Consider the following 19,018-nt stretch of genomic DNA (forward strand, 5'->3'; position numbering starts at 1 on the left):
CCAKTGAGGTAAGACTTATACCCTCTAGCTACCTTCTGTGTCCTATCCTGGGGAAGGAAGGAAGGAAATTCTCCAACATTGCTACTGGTTTGCTGCTTCTTCAGAAGAAAATAAAAAATGGATGAATGTTTCCCACAAAATCTTAGAAAATATCTCTACCCCAGAGACTCCAAAGTTTCAGGAACTGGCAGGCTTCTGTAAAAGGTTCCAAGGCAGTGTAATGAAAACTGGTAAGAATGTTTTCTCCACTGACGATTGTGTGCTTGAGAGAACACAGTCTGCAACACAGGAAAAACTGACTTTATAAAAAAATTAGTATTTACCTGATAGTTCAATTCGAGTTGGGAAGGAAATTGGCTTTTTTTTTTTTCATGTGTCAGTGACTCAGCTCATGGTTAAGTGATACTGACAGTGTAGTGAACTCCTCYTCTGCTCAGGGAGTCCTGAACGTCGTTCATAGAGCTTATCCTGAGAGCTGCATCTTTGATCTTTGGCAAACTGTGAATTACTGTGACTGCACTGAGCAAAACCACCTCCTTCAGCTCTTTGTAAGAGTAAGGATAATGTAGCATTATTATAGAGAGGAAGATACTTGCACCTTTGTTATAAATTATTTACTCCTTGCTGGTGGCAGAGATTTAGGGATGCGGGAGGTAAATACACGGCTTATTGAATTTTTAGTCTTTAGTGATCTCAAATCTTCTGAAAGTCTGTTTTTTCTTGATACTGGGAGGAAAATAATATGGGTTTTTCATCTCTTCATTCTCCCCRTCAGWGCATTRCTATTTTTGCTTAAAAAGTGAGTCWRTGYRAATATTGTCTTTGTGAGATTTTATGAACCTCTTAATAGATCTGCAGTAGCATTCAAATAAATATTTCCTTATAAATGGTAGTTAACAACCAAAGAGAAAAAGCTTGTGTTCAATATAATGTTTAAAAGATTTCAGTTTCATTTCTCCTCCTTGGTACTTGGGAAAGAAAATTTCTTCCTTCTGAAGAACAGGCTCCAAAAACTTTGGCCATCTTCTAGAAAGATTCTAAAACAAAATAAGTAAGATGAAAGAATCACATTCAGTCTCAATTTCTCATAGAAAAGATTTATTCCTYTAAGTCTCTACATGCTGTCTATCAACCGAAAGGACAACAAACACATTCAAGGTATTTAAATGAGTATTTTTTCCAGCTTTGTCATTTGCTCTAAAGGAAGCAGAWGGAAAAAGTAGTGTGTTTGAGATTCAAATAGAAGTTTCCCTGCATTTTATGAAGTTCTCTTAAAATCTACCTGCTAAAAAGAAGGTGGTTGATTGGTAGAACTAGTGATTGGGATACAATCTCCAGGTTGCTGCAGTCTGCATCCCAGCTTGTACATTTTGGGTAGGTTGTTTTAGGTAGCTGCCTACCTAACCTAGGCAGGGCTGCATTTTTTGCTCCTGATACCAGCTAAAATCAGATTGAAGTGTATTTTATTTTGTGATTGGGGAATCTACATAACAGAGTAGAAAAACATGCACAAATTCCCTTTGTATAAATATAACAACATACTGTGAGTGCTGCTCAAAGAACAGCTGGGATCAGAACAGATCAGATCTCAAACTCTTAATGTGTTTTTTTAAAAATGTATCAATGTGTTCGGTCAAAGGTTTTTAATGAACTGGTATAATTTAGCTGAAATGGAATAGCATTTTTCAGATCTTGCCTGTGTTTTATGACTCACACTTTAGTTAATCCCATGAAGAGATTATGTGAGTTGGTGTCATGAATCAGAAGCAGACACGTTCCTCCTTTTGTGTATCTCAAACTGAAGTTGCAGGCAAAAACCCACAACATTCACATTTATAATTCCTGCTGTTCAGCACCCTCCTCCCTTAAAATGACCCAAATTACAGAAGCAACATAGATTAAGTGATCTTTGTTTACACCACCAAGGYTCTCTGACCCTAATTTTGTCATCACACCCACAGATTTGAATACCTAGAAATGAATGACAGATTTTGAGCATCATTCTTCATGAATATCTGCTTATTGATGCAGGAAGCCCTTTCTGCCTCTTAAATTGGCTTTGCCACTTGTCCTCATCATGGGGAAAAAGACTAAAAAAATCTTAAAAAAATCTTTAGGCAAAGAAAAGGGATGATTCAGGAAGATTTCTTTTCATGGTCAACAGAAAGTATTTAAACCTGATTAGACATATGAAAGAATTTATCATGGATTTGTATTTCCCTGTGCTAAATGAGCTAAATTTATAACCACAACCTCAATATAACTTTCTTGCTATGACAGAAACAGACTGGAAATCAGTGTGACTCACTAACCAATTATCCCAGTGTCATAACCTTATGGACAGGAAGTGTTGTGGGTATTTAGAGCTTACCTGAAGGTGAAATCTGTGGGATTTTGYATGGTTGTTTTCCTGCACAAAGACATAGATCATATTTGCTTTAATGTTGATTGTACATTGGATTTAATTTCAGACATTGCAAGAGAAGTTTGTCAGGAAAGATTTTGCAGTTTTGTCMTGAGAATTTTTCATATATATGTAATCCTAATACTTTACAGAACAGTGTCTAGAAAGATTATTAGAACCGTATTTTTTTATAGAAAGAGAAACCTTTGTAGAATTGATGTGTAATACTGCAGAGCAGTATTGGTAAACAGCAGAATGAAACAGCAAATCCTTTCCTTGGAGTATAATAGAGGTGAAAATCATGTTTCAAAAACTGCTCAGCTGTCTTGACAGGTAAAGAAGAATCACTTTTCAGTTCTGAAGCTAATCTCTCACACAGTCACCACAATGACTTTGCAGCCTTTGCAGGACTTGAAGCCTCTGYCCACACTTGTAAATTAAAAACCACTGGGGATAGATTCTAGAACATGATCTTAGTCCTTTTATGCAGTRAAATTATTAAATGTTTCCCAGCCCAGATTTGTCAGATTTTGTGCACTCTCAGGTGATTCTGCARTTTGGGAGCTGGCATGACCAAGGTRCTGTTCCCATGTRKCCATGTCTGGTTGTCCATTTTGGCAGATTAAGGGACATAGAGGCCTAAAGCCAGCTTGGTTTTGCTGTTCAGCTGCTGAGGGTGGATTTAACTTGCTAATGTAGGTGTCTTAAATGAAGCAGTGACATTCCATCTAGCTGGAATTTTTTCTTTACGTTTCTTATATTTTTACAATATTAATTTTGCAAGTGTTACTTTTTACCACATAGATACTCTTAATGTTGAGGGACAAACATTCAGATACMGAAATTCTGTGTCAGTCACAAAGGAAAATATTAATTCTTCTGCAACCAGCAGAGATTTCTGAAGTGCTAGGATTAACCCTGGTAGAGATGTGTATTATCCAGTAGCATATGTTTTATGCATATTAGATATAAAACTTGAAACTGCTGTTCTTTCATCAGAGTTAATGGTCAACAGAGCTAAAAGYAAACAGAGACAAATGGCAGGGGGGTGCTCTGCAGTGAGCCAACAATTTGGGAGATGTTTCCATAGTCYAAAGCTGGAGTGAGTTGTGCTGTTTTGTTGCTGCAGTGCAGGGCSTGTGCCTCTTTCACCAGCCCTGGGAAATCCAAACACAGCTAAGCCGATAAAATAGGTCAGAAATTTGTGCATTTATAATTATTTTGACTTCAGGGAGAACACATACMCAGCAGAGGAAAAGAGCAACTGTGTAAAAGGAATCTGGATTTCCGCATTCTTTCCAAAGAATCCCTGTCTGTCAGGGTTATCACATAAAACAACAAGGTTTTCCTGGATATGGTTGTGTGGCTGTGTCTCCCTGCCCATTATTAAATACTGCAGAAAGAGGTGTGTTTATTAATCTGTTGCAGTGAACTGTTATGGCCTGTCCATAATAGTGCTTATAATCTACTGTCCATAGCTCCAGTAGCCTGGTGTCTCTGACCACCTCTTTAAAACTGAATTTTTGGCTCTGGGAAGGCTGAAACCCCATAGTAGTTTTGAGCTCAAAACCCCCAGTTATTTCATAACTGCTGTTTTTCAAGATCTATATGTCTTATCATCATGACTGCACCATGAATCTGCTGCTTGGTCCAACTCAATGGTCAAGCCTCGTGTTATATGATGTGCTTTTCTTTTTATTTCTAAAATAATGCACTTGAAAATTCATTACAAACAAGGAGAGAAGAAACGAGGGGAGAAACAGAGGATGCCAGCACAAGCAAAAAGAGTAAAAACTTGCAGCACAAAAGGTGAAACAGGAGCAGGGGTTTTTAGTGTTCCAATCTGATGAACAGATTAGATTGTCTGTTTTTTTGGTGTATGTCTAAATCGCAGCTGTCTCTAAATCACTGACTGAATTCCTCAGTATTCTTAGATCAGAGACTCCTCATCAGTTTCTGCAATGTTGCTTCTTTTGAACTGAAGTTATAGGATCACATAAGCRGTGAAAATTTATTTCTAGCATTTTCTAGTTATTGCTATGAATATTTAAAAAAAATGGCAAGTTATTGACAACAGTGTGCATCAGAAAAAGAATAGYTGTAAAGATCATTGATACAGAAAATGTCTCTGCTCATTCCCTTCCTATATCTTCCAATGCAGAACCATTTTTTATTTTTAAAATTTGTTAAGGGTTGTATCAACTTTATCTTCCAACATAAAATTTGTTGCCCAATATTCCTTTATATGTTTTATCTGAGTTCTGCCCTGATACAGAAATCCTTCATGTCTATGCTGAGATCTGTTTATTTCCTTCTGAATTGTGTTTTATTCTTCTAGATATTATAGTGCAGCAGCTTCATAAGGGCTGGGAGATGTTCACAAGGATCCCACCTTTTCTTTTCTCTCAAGTGTTTCAGTCAATCTCAGCAACATGTATAATGCCTAAAGAAATTAGGCATTATAGATTAGTAGAAATTAAGATACTTAATAATTAGGCATTATAGTATAGTAGAAATTAAGATACTTTCATTCCAAAAACTTCTTTATTCAGAGAAACTGCTTCTTGAAAGTTCTGAATTTGACTGTCTTGAAATAAAAAGAGCAGGCAAGTAAGCAAAATTGTGTCCGATTGAGAACTGTTAGCAATCCTTTCTATTGGAAGAAATGTCTCTGTCACTGTCAGATGGGATTCTAGAGAGGCATTTCTCTTTCTCTTCATACATTTCATGTATGATAGAAATACATGATGATGGAGAACATTAGCAGAGAGCAGTACAATTAGTCCTCACAGCTGATCACAAATGGTGATGTTGTCATTGTGAGCAGAAGAGGAAGGAAGTTCTGAGACAGAGGCATAAACTGGGGTGGCCTGATAGAGAAACTCAGAATTACTTATTTCAGTGTTGACAAAGCCAGTATAATGTGCTATTTTTCTGTGTCAGCACTGCAGTTTGGCAAGAAAAACACAGCAGGACCAGAAACTGCTTACTTGAATCTGTCTGGAAAAAAAAAAAAAAAAGGAAAATTCCCATGAAGTACAAGCACAGCAGGACTTAAATTCAAACTGCGGTCACCACTGGCACCCAGGATCCCTGTTGATAGAAAACTGCCTCTCTATTGTATCTTAAGAACTGCTGGAGGACAGTTTAGCATTTCCAGTGTCCCTAATAGCTGGAGCTGGAAGTTTTAAAAAGAGAAGCATATATCCCAAAGTGTGAAAGTGCATCTGCGCCAAAAGCCTTGCATAGGGATGCCAGTGTGACTGATAATCAAAAGCCAGAATGTTCCCTCGTGTCTTCTTGACTCTATAAAGACTTGAGAGGCTTTTTCCTCACACCATTTTCATTGTCTCTGCTTCACTGCTTTGAGGTTCCAGCAATTTATCATCTGAATTTTAAAACCACAGAAAATACCTGCTGTTTTGCTTTTGTCTCATTTGATAAGCATGCAGTATTATCCCAATAGGAGTTTAAGATKATAAAACATCAAATGAGATAGAAGGCAGGCTGAAATGGTTATATTGCCATTAACTTAGAGCACCCTTGGCTGTTACAATACATTTGTGCTGTGCTGTAAGTCGCAAATGAACAATTTGARAGTAAATGAATAAAAATTGTATGATAGGTTAGTGGGGTGTTCATGACTCCAGATGCTACAGCCTTAGAAGCTTTCAATATTCCTCTTAAATTTCCATATGTGTTTGTGAGATACAAACTTGCTGGTTATTTTGGGAGCCTTCTTCCTTCCCTTTGGTGTTAGAGTATGGTTTGTGATGGAGAGAACATCTGAAACTATGGCTGTATCTTCACAGTTTCACATGTAGCACTCTGTTCTGGTTGTGCTCAGTCAGAAGCCAAATAAATCCAGGTTACAGGGCACCAGTGGGATTCCTGCTGTTTGCAGTAAAACATTTCCAGGTTTGGATGAGCCAGGGGAAGCAATGTTGCCATGATGACAGCTGGATGTAGGGCCTTRCTTTGCTGAGCAGTCACTACAGAGGACACTTTAAGGTGTGTTGGAAAATATTGGCAGAGCCTAGCAAGGYATCTGACCCTGATCAAATATCCCTCTTAAATTAAAAGTGTATTTAACTATTCTGCTCAGCCTGTTCTTAGGTAGCTAATAATGGAGTTGGATCCTCTTGTTCTATTTCGAGGATGTCTTATTGAACATGCATAGAATGATGTGACTAATTTGTGGAACAGAAGTCCCTGTGCATCAGCTGTTAACAATCTTTTTCCTGGGGGAAAGATAGAACTTTTTATGTTGAAAGACACTGATCACTCTTTTCAGCATATCAAAGAACAGATGTACTGTAGGATTTTCTATAGAAAAAAAAAAAAATTGAACAAATGGCTTTTATCTGAATTTCCATCATTACACCTGCATAAATCTCCCTGATGCTAATGGGACCTGGAGCAATGTAGATAAAAGAGAGTCATGCTGTTGATGAGATGTGGAGCCCAGCAGAACAAGGCACACTACAGAAACAGGAGGGTTCCTCCCTGTCGGGGCAGCCTGCAAGGCTGTGACTCAGCCTGCTTGGAATAAACCATTGATGTGCAAAGCTCAGCCTCTCCACATTGATGCACCCAATCAACCTGGTTAATGCAGTGGCTGTGCAAACTTACTGAATGCTCAACTTTGTTGCTGCCCAGATGGATTTTTACACATTAAAAAAGAGTCTGGTCTCTGCATCCGCTCTGCCATAGGGGCACAATGATGTCTGTGATGGAACAGACCCAGGGGACAAACTAAAATCACCTGGGCTCTGTGACTGGGGAGGAAGAGATGGGTTATGGGGGTTGAGCTAAAGCTCTGAACTGTGGGCATAGTGGGGGTACACTGAAACCAGCAGGCTCACCTGGAAGAATAAGAAAGGGCTGAGGGGACAGTGCAAAAGGGTCTAAGGGGCAGACCTGTAGGATGATGTAGAGATGAAGACAAAACAAAGGGAAAAACAGCAAGCATCAGGTTCTTAAAAGCAGATAGAAAYACATGATGATGGAGAACATTAGCAGAGAGCAGTACAATTAGTCCTCACAGCTGATCACAAATGGTAATGTTGTCACTGTGAGCAGAAGAGGAAGGAAGTTCTGGGAATGGACCCTAGGACAGGRGCATTAATTGGGGTGGCCTGATAGAGAAACACAGAATTACTTATYTCAGTGTTGACAAAGCCTGTCAACACTGATAGCATGCAGTTATCTTCACTGTTTGACAGTTTCTGARAGAATGTCTACAGGACAGTTTGACTTCTCTTGAACTCAAGTTCTGTCAACAGACACTTGAAATMTGTATATTGAAAGAAGTAGACACACTGCCACCAGCACTTGCTTTGACCTAGGTGAAAATAATAGGGATTTAATCTTTACCTTTTATTTTGCTGTTTAAAATAGCATGTGTTGCTCTCTTTATCAGTGTAACTCAGAGTGAATTTTCAAAGCAAAGAATGAAATTTAGAACTTAAGGAAGGCTTGTTCAAAAGGAGAATTGTGCAAGGAACTGTTTTATCAACCTTAGGATTCCTAGGATTCCACCTGTAAATGCAGTTCTTGCACCTCTATTGCTATCCAAGCTTAAGAAATGCAACATTGCCCTTTAACACACAAGTCAGAAAGACAGGCTTTCTGTAAGGTGATGTGACTGCTGCTGACTTCAGAGTACTGTTCTCATCCTACCTGAGGCTATGTGATAGTGCCTTCCCTGTTCCACAGCCTCTTTATGTCTGCCAGCATTTTCTTTCTTGAAAAAAAGAAGAGCATACTTGAGACATGTGCTTCTGAAAAGGCACTGTGTTGTTGTCTGATATATTTTTGTCTGATATATTTAGATATTCTCAAGACCACAAAGAAAAATTGCAAGTYATCTTTTCATCACAGGATATTCATAGTACACAGAAAAATAAAAACCTTACCATTTCTTACTGCCCRAAGGAAGTCCATAAGCAGGACTTATGTGTAAGGAGTGTATGCAAGATACCTTCAGAGGGATTGAAGAAGTGTGGTTCAAGTGTGAGTAATTCTACTTGTAGAGAAGCTGCCAAGACTACWACAGGAAAGCCTGGCAGTGAAAGTATTCCCTGTTGTCCTGGTAGGACATTGACCACACAATTTAGAGTGATTCAGTAGAACTTCCCTGTAAGCAGATTAGTTCCTCCCTGAGTTGACTGAAGAAGTTACGAGGTGATTTACTTACAGGAATGTAAGTGCAAACCTTTAAATAAAAAGAACTGCTATTGACTTTTGAAACGGAATCACCAGCATTGATTAATTTTTGAAGTCAGTTTACCATCATTTAATACTATTTTAGGATAGCTGTTCATTCTTTCCAAAGAGTGTGTGCCTTTTTTATTTCTGCCAAAAAAACTTCCTAATAGATAATGAGGCAGGACTGAAAAGCCTGTGAACACCATGGAGACATTATTTTGTCAGTGTTGCGTTGTGACATACTCATGATCTTTTTTTCTTTGCTTCCTTATCTTTTTTTAAACGTCCTTATTTCATTTCTGTTCAGTGTGTGTGTTCATTTTAGTGATAGTACAGTTCATTSTGGAATTTTTTAATGTTCACTTGTGAATGCTACTCCAAGGCACCTAGCAGGATTAATATCATAAGAGCCACCCAGTCATCGTGCTTCCCATGTCAGCTGCAGAACACGAGAGTTATATTGGAAGTRCTTAGATAAATCTATTTGCTCAAAATGGCTATGTACTTTCTCTTTGTCAAAATAGCTGCGTGTTGGCTTTCTTTGCTGTTTAAATGCTCTTCTATCTGTTCCTAACTTCCCCTGTTTAACAGCAGACAAACCCAGGGAGCACTGAATGAATCGGATGATCCTGAAACAGGCTGTCTAACTGATAACAAGCCAACTTCTCGACACTTCTATCCTGTCGCCTTGCTGCTTGTCAGCTCACACTTGCTGGTTGTGTGGCTTATTTTAAGTCTTGCTTTGCTATTAGCCAAATATCAATAAACTTCACTTGTGTTCCTTTCTTTTCTACAAACAGCAACAAACTAACTTTAGAAAAAAAGGAATTATGTTGTAATATTTCTACAATCTCAGACCCCAAGGATTCATCTTTAAGATACCAATGTCTGAAATGTACTGTGTTTTCATTCTTTTTTTCTGAACTCTGAGAAGTATACTATGCATTGAGTGAATTGATTTGCTCTTTCTGTTCATGGTAAAGCTTTCCCACTGTAATTAGCGCAAAGAAAGCCCACTTACAATGCTGTCACTGTATAGAAGGTGTGGAATCCTGAATGCTTGAACCCCCCTTTCCAGAGTAATTAGTCTGACAAAAAATATATTAAAATGAATTTGCACAACACAAACTAACCCCTAGACAAATACGGCAGGGTGATGGTTTGTGAGAYTTAACTTTCATTGTGTTTTTTTTCTTGTTATTAGCTGATGGGATTTTTTCGTTTAATAAATGATTATTACTTTGCTACAACTAACCCTTTTCTGTAGAGTAACTAAATGGAATAGAATAAGTTCTGTTTTGTAATGAAACTAACCTGTTTGTAATTGTTGCTTTAGTTGCTTTTGCTTTCAAGACACTTTTATATTCTTTTTAAAAAAGTCCTGTTTATGTCTTGACGCACCACTTTGGCACTTGTGACTTTTGTACTGTATGTGAATGAACATCCTTCCTTTATAAAGCAGAGAGGTGGATTGGGCTGTTTGAAAAGCCATTCTCTCCTTTTTTTCATTGCAAAGCTGAACATACAAGAAATGAAGCAGAGATTAAACTTTCTTTCACAAATCTCTAGGGCCAGACTTAATAAAATGCCTTATTCCTAGAATGCGCATTTTAGGGCAATGTATACTCGCACATATATAGTAAACAAATTGAAAAAAAAAAGGTATGAAAAGGTTTAAAAGGCAAATATATTTCTGGAATTAGAACAAAATGTATCATTAAAGTATTTAATTTTTTTTTACGGAACTTTAAACCTCAAGGGCAGATATATTAGGGGGGATGGAAAATCTTATCTATTTCTGAGGGCAATAACTGTACTGGGCCTGGCCTTGGATTTAATTTTGTAAGATGTATCATCACTCGTGGAAAACAAAAATGTAGAGTTGAATCTTTGTTATTTTTACTTCAACTGTTGCTGAAACTCTGCAATGAACAAATAAAGCATATTTATTTATTCTGTGTTTCATGAAGTTGTACTTTTTCCCCCTTTCACTAGAGAAGGATGCCGCATAGAGAATGTTCTGAAGAATGTCAAATGCAGAAAGTATGCATTCAACATGATACAGCTGATGGCTTTCCCAAAGTACTACAGACCTCCAGAAGGGACATATGGAAAAGCTGACACCTAAGTTTAACAAAAGTGTAATCAGGAGCATACATCATGCTAATTAGTGAATATAACAACAACCGCCGGTTTTGACGTATGAATTGGCAATGTATAACCAGTGGAGGTGTTATTTTTATCAGGTTTTATCATTTTACATTAAAATAAATCTGGTCAGTCATTATGAAATAAATACCATGAAAAAGCAATGGACTGATATTCTGAAAATCAAATATATTCAAAATAYCTTTGTGAAATTGAAGCTTAGTGTGGCTCATAAGACAGCTGGASTTAGTTTTTGGGGTCATTTGATTGAACATTAAAAAGGGAAATGGTATTTGTGGTAGGAACAGAGATCAGCAATCTGGAAGGTGGCATTCTGACTCCAAACCAAACCTTGAGATTTGATTTAAGAGGTCTCTTACTGCTGGAAAAGGTGTTTTATGGAACCAACAGAGCACTGAGGTCTTGATCAGTAATGATTAAATCTTCACAGAAATGTTTATGAAAGCTGCTAATGTTAATACCTGGGCTGAATATAGTTTTGGTAATTACATTTATCTTCTTTACATGAGCATGGTAAGTTCATAATATGTTTTTAGTAATCGCAGCCTGTAATTTCTGTAATTCCATTCTCGTACCCTGAAGTTCATTTGGATACAGCACTCTTGGCTTTCTGTACCCCAGCCAAATACCATTTATTTCACTTTCACATAAATTACACAAAACAGAGGATTAATTCCACAAGTAAGGTGACCTGAATTTGACCTCCTATTTAGTGTAAACCTTAAAAGTAAATTTTCTTTAGTGGTAGGGAAAATAAGTTGTAKATACAGGAGTTAATGTATCTTTAGGCTATGAAAACATGTATGTTATTACAGAGCCTAAAATAAATGTTATGAGTAAACTGTTGTATTAGGACTAGTTAGCCACTGCAGCTGATTTATAACAAATTTATAATGCTGCAGGTAGACACTCTAGGATGAAGAACTATCAGCTTTAAGAATGAATTTTAATGCTCTGCCAGGTTGTGTTTGTCCTGAAATTTGTCTTGCAAGGAACGTTTGTGTTTTCTAATTGTATCTATTTATTTCCTTCTTCTGCTTCCCAGAGAGAAATACAATTTAAAACTTCCACATATTCACTGGTTACTGACCTTTATGCAATGTATTCATTTTTATATCTAGAGCAGAAGTATGAGAAATTTATCCTAATGAAACTACCCTGGGAATTTGAGCATCTGTAGGAAATTGTAATTGCCATGGATAAAGAAGTTAATGTTTGCTTACTCCTATAGAAATCAAAGAAATCTCTAGGCACAATGAGTTATAATTTGTTCTTTTTAATCCATTAATACCCATTACTGGGTATAAATCTGTAACTACATCAGTAGGGATTTAAGAGCCTGATTCTGCAAATTCTATTTGGGTGATCCCATGGAAATGATCTATCATGTGGCTAAAAGTAAATCCRTATATTTGCACAATCAGATTTGGGGCTTGAAAGAAAACATCACAAAGAGATCCTTGTTCTAATTTCACTGACTTCAGTGGAGCCAGAAATACAATATATTAACTAATTTAAACTTTTTCTTTCCAAGTAAAGTGGGTAATGTAATTAGTGTTTTGGCGCATTAGGTTTTAGATCTATACTCTAATGTGCTATCATTAATTGTTCCCTTGTTCTCAGAATGTATTCCTTCAGTAGATTTCAGAAGAGTTGGCATTGCATCATGGATAAGCTCAGACACATAAGAACATGATGCCCTGTTGGGTTTTTTCTGTCATGTACCAGTAGAAGTGGGCATTACTAATTGGGTAGCTGGATATGTGCATAAATTAGTGTTCAGGTCTATGACTATAACATRGCTGATCTGTAGGAAACTTTTTAATGGATTTAYGGAAYGTAAGCCTTCCTAGGAAAGTAACAWTTKKTTCTGTCATACTGCTGCACTAGCCCTCACTATCTATATGTTTATTATTAGCTTAGAAACCCCTGCATGTGCAGTTTAGAGATAGTGATAATTTCCTCATGGATCTCTGAAATAACCCCATGGTATACAAYTGAGAATGCCAAGCATTGTACAGCAATTCTGAAACTACCTGTAAAAATCTCAGTGGGGATGGTGCTTACTGCTCGGTGCTACAGGTGCCTACAGTTCTTTACCTGAGTCCCATGGACATTCTGTCAAGTTCAAAATACAAAATTATCTAGACTTTCTTGTCAGGAGAATAGTCTTTCAAGACTTTGCCTCAGTATTTTAATCCTACCTGTGTCTTAAATTGTCATTGTCACAATTGTGTTACTTCTGTATTGAAGTTGTTTTTCATGTTGAAGCCATGGATTTGGTGAGGAAAAAGAAAAAATGGCATTGAATTATTGTCCTTGTTGTTTAAATAGCCACTGACAGTATGTTCTTGTGAAATTAAATAATCTCTTTGCTAAAAATAATTYAGACAGAACCCCAAATCCCAGATCAGTGCGTTGTATGAAAGTTCTTGTACTTGAGCCATTACAGAAGAGTTGTCTGGGTTTTTTGATAAGTAAGACTGACATTTTCTTACAAATTTTTGGATTTGAACACCTTATTGTAGTTCAGGAGACCTTTGTGAAACCCAGAACGGTTCCAAGTCTCCTCGAAAAGCCTCATTGCTTCAGTACCAAAAGAGGCCCAAATGTGTTGTTGTTTGGTCACTGCCTGCTGGGTGCTTCTGTGGTCGTGTGGATCCTTAATGTGGGCAAAGGCTGTGCCATCTGCTGCGGTGTCAGACCATGGATTCAAAATCCATGGGTTTTCTGGTTTGCCTTTTRTGAATAAACAGAGGGCTTTGCTGCAGGTTGACGGTGACGTTATTTGGAGTTCATTTACTCCTTGCAGCAGCTGCTACCAGCCCTGTGCRTTGGTTAAATGCCTAACAGAGGAGTTAAATCATTCCTGGGGTCTTGCTCATAATCTTGTGGCTCACTGTGGATATCAGAGGAGTAAAACTAAACAAATTAATTTTTATAAGCAAATTGCATTGGTTTTTTTTGCAAAGGGATAAGGTAAGCATAGTGATTTTGGTGGTGGCTTCACAAAAACTGTTCCATACCTGCTCTCCTAAAATTTTTGTAAGGTATAAAATAGTCTGCTTTGAGGTGAGGGAAGTTCTCAAGGGCTAAAAGATAAAAATTCAAAAATACATCTGGCATCTAAAGCCAAATCTTGTCTTGCAGAAGATACTATTTATAGAAATCAAATCAGGATCTGTCTTGAGGAATCTTGAAATAAGGGCTTCTAGCTTTCAATATTTGTACAATTCACTACACACTTACGTGGATATTCTGTACCACAGAGTAGTGACTAAATGGAGAGCTAATCTAAAATGCCTAAAAAAAAAAAAATGAAAAGGAATGTTAATTTTTTCTCAGAGATGATTGTAATATTGATATAATACATAACATGCCTAGGACTGACATTAAGCAGGCAGGTCATTTTTTCTGAAGACTTTTGAGGAATTTAAAGTACATCCTTGTTAATGTTTATACCTTGGCTTTTATGGARCAATTAGAAAACAGAAATTTTTAATTATGCTATCTGATTTTTGTTGATGTGAAGCTGTGTGTTTTGATGGAATGCTAGCAATGTCTGTTATAAAGAACAAATAATTTAGGAGGACAAAACATGAACTGAAAAAGAGCCTTAACGAAGTCCTTTGCAATGTTAATTTTTGTACTGTCTGAATTTTGCCATTATATAAGTGAAATGAGGAAATTAAGAAACATTTTTTGTGTCTAAATCAATTACTCCTGATGAAAATTCACTTAGTAGCAGTGGAATAAATTGTAATGGTATTCTGAATCTCCACTAGTAATTTAGATATTAAAAAGTTTCAGTTTGAAGCCCACTGTATAATATGCCTATTAAAAGTTTCAGGAAAAGCTTATTTTTCTTTCTAGATTAAACACAAGTTCCAGGAAATCCTATGGTCCATTTAAAAAACAAAAAAACAAAACAGAAAATGCACTGAACGTCAACAGGTGCAATAAAGAAAGCAATTGCATTAAAAACTATGCAGCAAAATTACTTGTGTGAATTAATGTATGTAATCAATTAACAGTCTAAAAGTATATTGTGTCAGTTGATTATGTTGTAAACTTGAAACCATTGATATCTATATTTATGCTCTTTTTTTTGTAAATAAGTGTACTGTATAGGTAATGCCATGAGACATGAATTTGCATCTTGCTTTTCACTTCCTTGCAGCTTAAAAGCAGATGTTTACAATGGAAATGCTTTAAAGTAATTTTCTGCTCTTCAAAACAGAAGCTTACCTTGTATATTGGATGTTTACAAAAAAAAAAAAAATCACACAAATGCTTTTATACAGTGAAAAAATATCCCATGCTTCGTTCCCTAAAACATTACTTTTTTTCCTTAGTCATGCAGCACATTGATTGTTGTGTTGCCAGGGCATTCAGCTTGGACTCTGCAGTACTCAAACATTTATTTCCTCTTTCTGTCATAACATCTGCTGAATAAGTAAYATAACAACCATGAATATCAGCAAGATACTCATGATCCAAGGTTAAAAACTTGCATTTGCTCAGATATGAGCAAATACTTCAGGATAAATAAACTAGAAGACACTTTTGAACCAGTGTCACCCCTATTCCAAAGAGCCGAAACACAAGGCACGGGATTTATGTGCTGACTGGGAGAGACTTACAGTAGGAGATCTGACTGTGATAAAAGAGAGCCCTGGATCTGCAGGGTTGGAGTGGTGAGATCTGAACCATGCTGCCCTCACTTAGATCTCTGACTGCTGGCACTGGGGTTTGGTTACTCTTTCCATGCACGCAAAGTGCTTTAAAAGTTTTCAGTCCTTGCGTTTATGAGTGGTCTGACTTTAAAACTCCTAAAATCCCACATTGCTTTGGTACTTGTTTTCCTTTTGTGTAGCTGTCCCTTGTGGTGTTCCTGTCTTACATTCTGGAGCACACAAGGCTGTGTACATGTAATGTTAAAAGGACCTCAGTCCACAGCATGTATTTTTCCAGGGAAATGAAGCACAACTATAGCAATTCAACACTTTTTATATTTCAGGATTTATTATTTTTGTTTCATTGCTRTCTGTAAGCCATGTCCATTGTACACTGTGTGTATATTTTTATTTAAATAAATGTAATGTTTATTTTTTATGTTTCTGACTTTTTTGTTTGTTATTCATTTTTCATTGTCATTRTGGTGGTGTTGCCCAGAGAGAGGAYTGTCCATGCTGATGASAGGGCTCCCTCCTAAAGGARTTGGTGGAAGCCCACTCACAGGTCTCATCACTGCTAGGASCAAGGATTTAAGAAAAATTCTGATACAATAGTTATAAGCCTGAAATGGCCAAAAATGAATATTTTCTATTGTTTCTAGTTTCACTACAACTTTCATCTCAGAACCAGGTGGATCCTGCATTTTTTAGTTCAAAACAAATAAAAAAGCATTCCCATGCTCATCAGGAAATCCCTATCTTATAACTGTTGACCTGTAATTCAGATGGGATCAGCATCCTTCATAATGGAGACTTTCTAAAAGGTCACATGTCATGCTTTGTCTGGTGTTACATCTTCATCATCTCAGTGATGGACCTTAGCAAGTTGCTTCTTTGCTGTTTTTTTGAGCTGCTGTTGATATTTAGATTTATTATATGGTCTCTCACCACAGTGAAAGGTAAGTTCCCATGGTTGGCTGAAATGWGGCAAACAGACCTCCTTTTGGGTAYATGATAAAGTGTGRTTCATCTGTATTATCAGTACTATGAGTAGAACATTGTTTCATAATWTGTTATCTCTGCTTATATGTCAGCATTTTTAAGATTTTACTGAGATATATTCAGTGAGATTTTAATTATTTGCAAGGTTCTTGATAACCATTAGAAAATACTGGGAACTAGCRGTTCTTATGGAAACAAGTTACAAAGTTGTTAGCATTCACCTAACAGGAGCCAAGGAGTTTTGTCTCTTACTAATAAAAGTGACAGTCTTTTAAAATTACTTTGTCTCACTTTGCATGCTTATGGATTTTATTTTCTGTATCAAATGGGAGCCACTTTCTTCTCATGTAAGGGAGAAAAAGGGAAAGAGCCTACAGCTGTAGAGAGATGATAGAGTAATACAATAATAAAAACGTGTTTTCACCAATTAATTTCCTTACCAGTGTCACTTCAGGGCAAGCTTGAGTGTATGACCTGGTGTTTCTGAACCCCAGTCTGCCGTGTCTTGCACTGGGCTGACCATTGCTGCCACTAAGAATGTATGTAGGAAAATGCTGCTTCTATGGGCAAGAGCTCTCCTGTGACTTTAGTGATGAATCTTGTGCAAAGCACAGCCTTGAATAGTTATATGACAGATGCTGTTAATGGAATTAAGAGCAAGAAGGTTCTAGATGCAAACTAGACTGGGCTGTTTGCTCTGCCCARCTAAACAGACCCTAAGCATTTCTGTGTAGGCTGTCTTGCCCAGCCCTAACCCAGGACAGAAAAAAGTACACTTGGTCTGCTGCAGGAAAGATTCTTGACATCATTAAAGGATGGATGTAAACTGCTTCTAAATAAGCTGGGATAAGAAGTTGAATTGAAAGGGTAGCTGAGATTTCTTCCCCCATGTCTATTTGCATGTATATACATATTACATTTTACATATTACATTTACATTTTAATATTTTTTATATATTGTAGGATAGGAAAATGCAGTGACATGATCAATTGAAAAATGGAATTTATGATATTTTTAGCAGTCAAATACAGCTTTGCTATTGGAAGTATTGCACCCAAGACAGGCTCACATGAACAAAGCTTAAGCAGGGCTTGTAGCATGTGCTGACTCTAGTGGTAAAAGTTGTTTCTTGGGAAAAAAAAAACAAAAGGAGAGACAGAAATGGGAAAGGAAGGTATTTCCCAGACTGGAGTCTGTCATTCCTGCCAGGAGTTTGAAGATCTCAAGCCCTGGCTGGCTGTTCCCCTTCACAACTCTGTCATCACTGACTAAAGTGGGGTTTGATCAGAACTGTTCTCTCTGCTGACAGGTTGTGAGCTTGGTGTACATTTGTCTTTCAGCCTCTCCTGAAGCCAAAGAGTTCATTTAGGGGACAGGAGGAGGAGGAAGGAAGGGGCTAATTCTGTTCCAGCAGCACTCTCCTTTCTGAGTGCCTGCCACCAGTACCAGGCTGCAGGTGCAAGGMTGGGAGAATAGCAGCAGAAGAACAAGGAAAGAATACTGCTGTGTTCATTCTATCTTGCCCCAGCAAAGTCCACATGGATATCCATTTTTCATGGAACAATAATTTGTGATTGCTGCAATTTGCAGGACAAAGCAGTTGAAACTKCTGACTTGAACAGAATTAGAACAACTGTCTCTAAGGAGAGCAGAATTCACTCCTTGGGTGAAACTCCTTAGAAGTTTTTGGGACAGGAAAGTTTAAGGTCTGATCCTGAAGTCACTATTCCTAAGAAAAGAATCAGAAATGGGTCACTTCAGGTGAGAAACTCCAAGGACCATTGGAGRTTTTAGAATCATTAACATTCCTGAACTCAGTTTCAGAATTACAAAAGTATTTTGTTTGTACAAGGCTCCACAGAGGAAGAGTTTATTCATGACCATGACAAAGAAGTTGATGGAAGTTTCCTGTAAATTATTATAATAACTAGCTGACTCTAATARACTTACACACAGAAGCAAATATATGCCTTCAACACAGTCTCTTTAGAAGGACTCTTTAAGTGGAGTAAAATATTCAAAAGCATCTAAATGGGACCTGTTTGTTGTTTTTTTTTTTAATCAGATGTAGAACCCAACTTTCTTGGGCACTTATCAGAGGTTTAAAAATGTCATATAAATAAGAGCTTAAGTGTGGTTTCCCCCTTAAATCAAGGTAGATTCTCAACACTGTCTATTTGAATTTAGCTTCTCTCTGGTATGAAATACCACAGTCTGGCTCTTACTATTTTTTGAACAAGACCAGAGCACCAGGAAATAGTGACAAGTTTAAGTAAACGATGCATATAAATTGAGTCATCTGAATTGATTCTGTTTCTAGAGGGAAACTCAGTCTTTGTGACAAAGATGAGACTGATGTATTGGTGGTTAACATCAGGACTAGTTTCCAGCAGCCAAATTCTGCTGMCTGCTCTATAATATGACAGCTCTGACCCAGTTTCAACAGGAGCTCAGTAATCGCAAAAGTAACCTCTCAATAATTCCCAGCCTTCCTTCCACTCAGTTCCATGAGTGATGTCCCAGTGTTGGGGAGCAATGGGCAAGCACAGCTGCCCC

The 19,018-nt window shown here is 37.3% G+C and overlaps 1 protein-coding gene across 4 annotated transcripts in view; it reads left to right on the top strand.

The window, feature by feature from the left end:
• LOC130583799 (inositol polyphosphate 4-phosphatase type II-like) overlaps positions 1-11,616 on the top strand; it is a 111,596-nt gene extending 99,980 nt beyond the window's left edge. For 2 of the 4 annotated variants that reach the window (XM_057383381.1, XM_057383379.1), the window contains one exon: positions 9,206-10,569. In XM_057383381.1, coding sequence (XP_057239364.1) covers positions 9,206-9,380 — 175 coding nt within the window. In that variant the 3' untranslated portion in view covers positions 9,381-10,569. Of the gene's footprint in view, positions 1-9,205; positions 10,570-10,609 lie in introns of those variants that run through there. The other 2 variants (XM_057383382.1, XM_057383380.1) reach the window with 2 other exon arrangements.
• The last annotated feature ends 7,402 nt before the right edge of the window (positions 11,617-19,018 follow it).

Source organism: Malurus melanocephalus, unplaced genomic scaffold (assembly GCF_030028575.1).
Source record: "Malurus melanocephalus ecotype Western Australia unplaced genomic scaffold, MMel_1.1 scaffold_628, whole genome shotgun sequence".
Taxonomy (NCBI): domain Eukaryota; kingdom Metazoa; phylum Chordata; class Aves; order Passeriformes; family Maluridae; genus Malurus; species Malurus melanocephalus.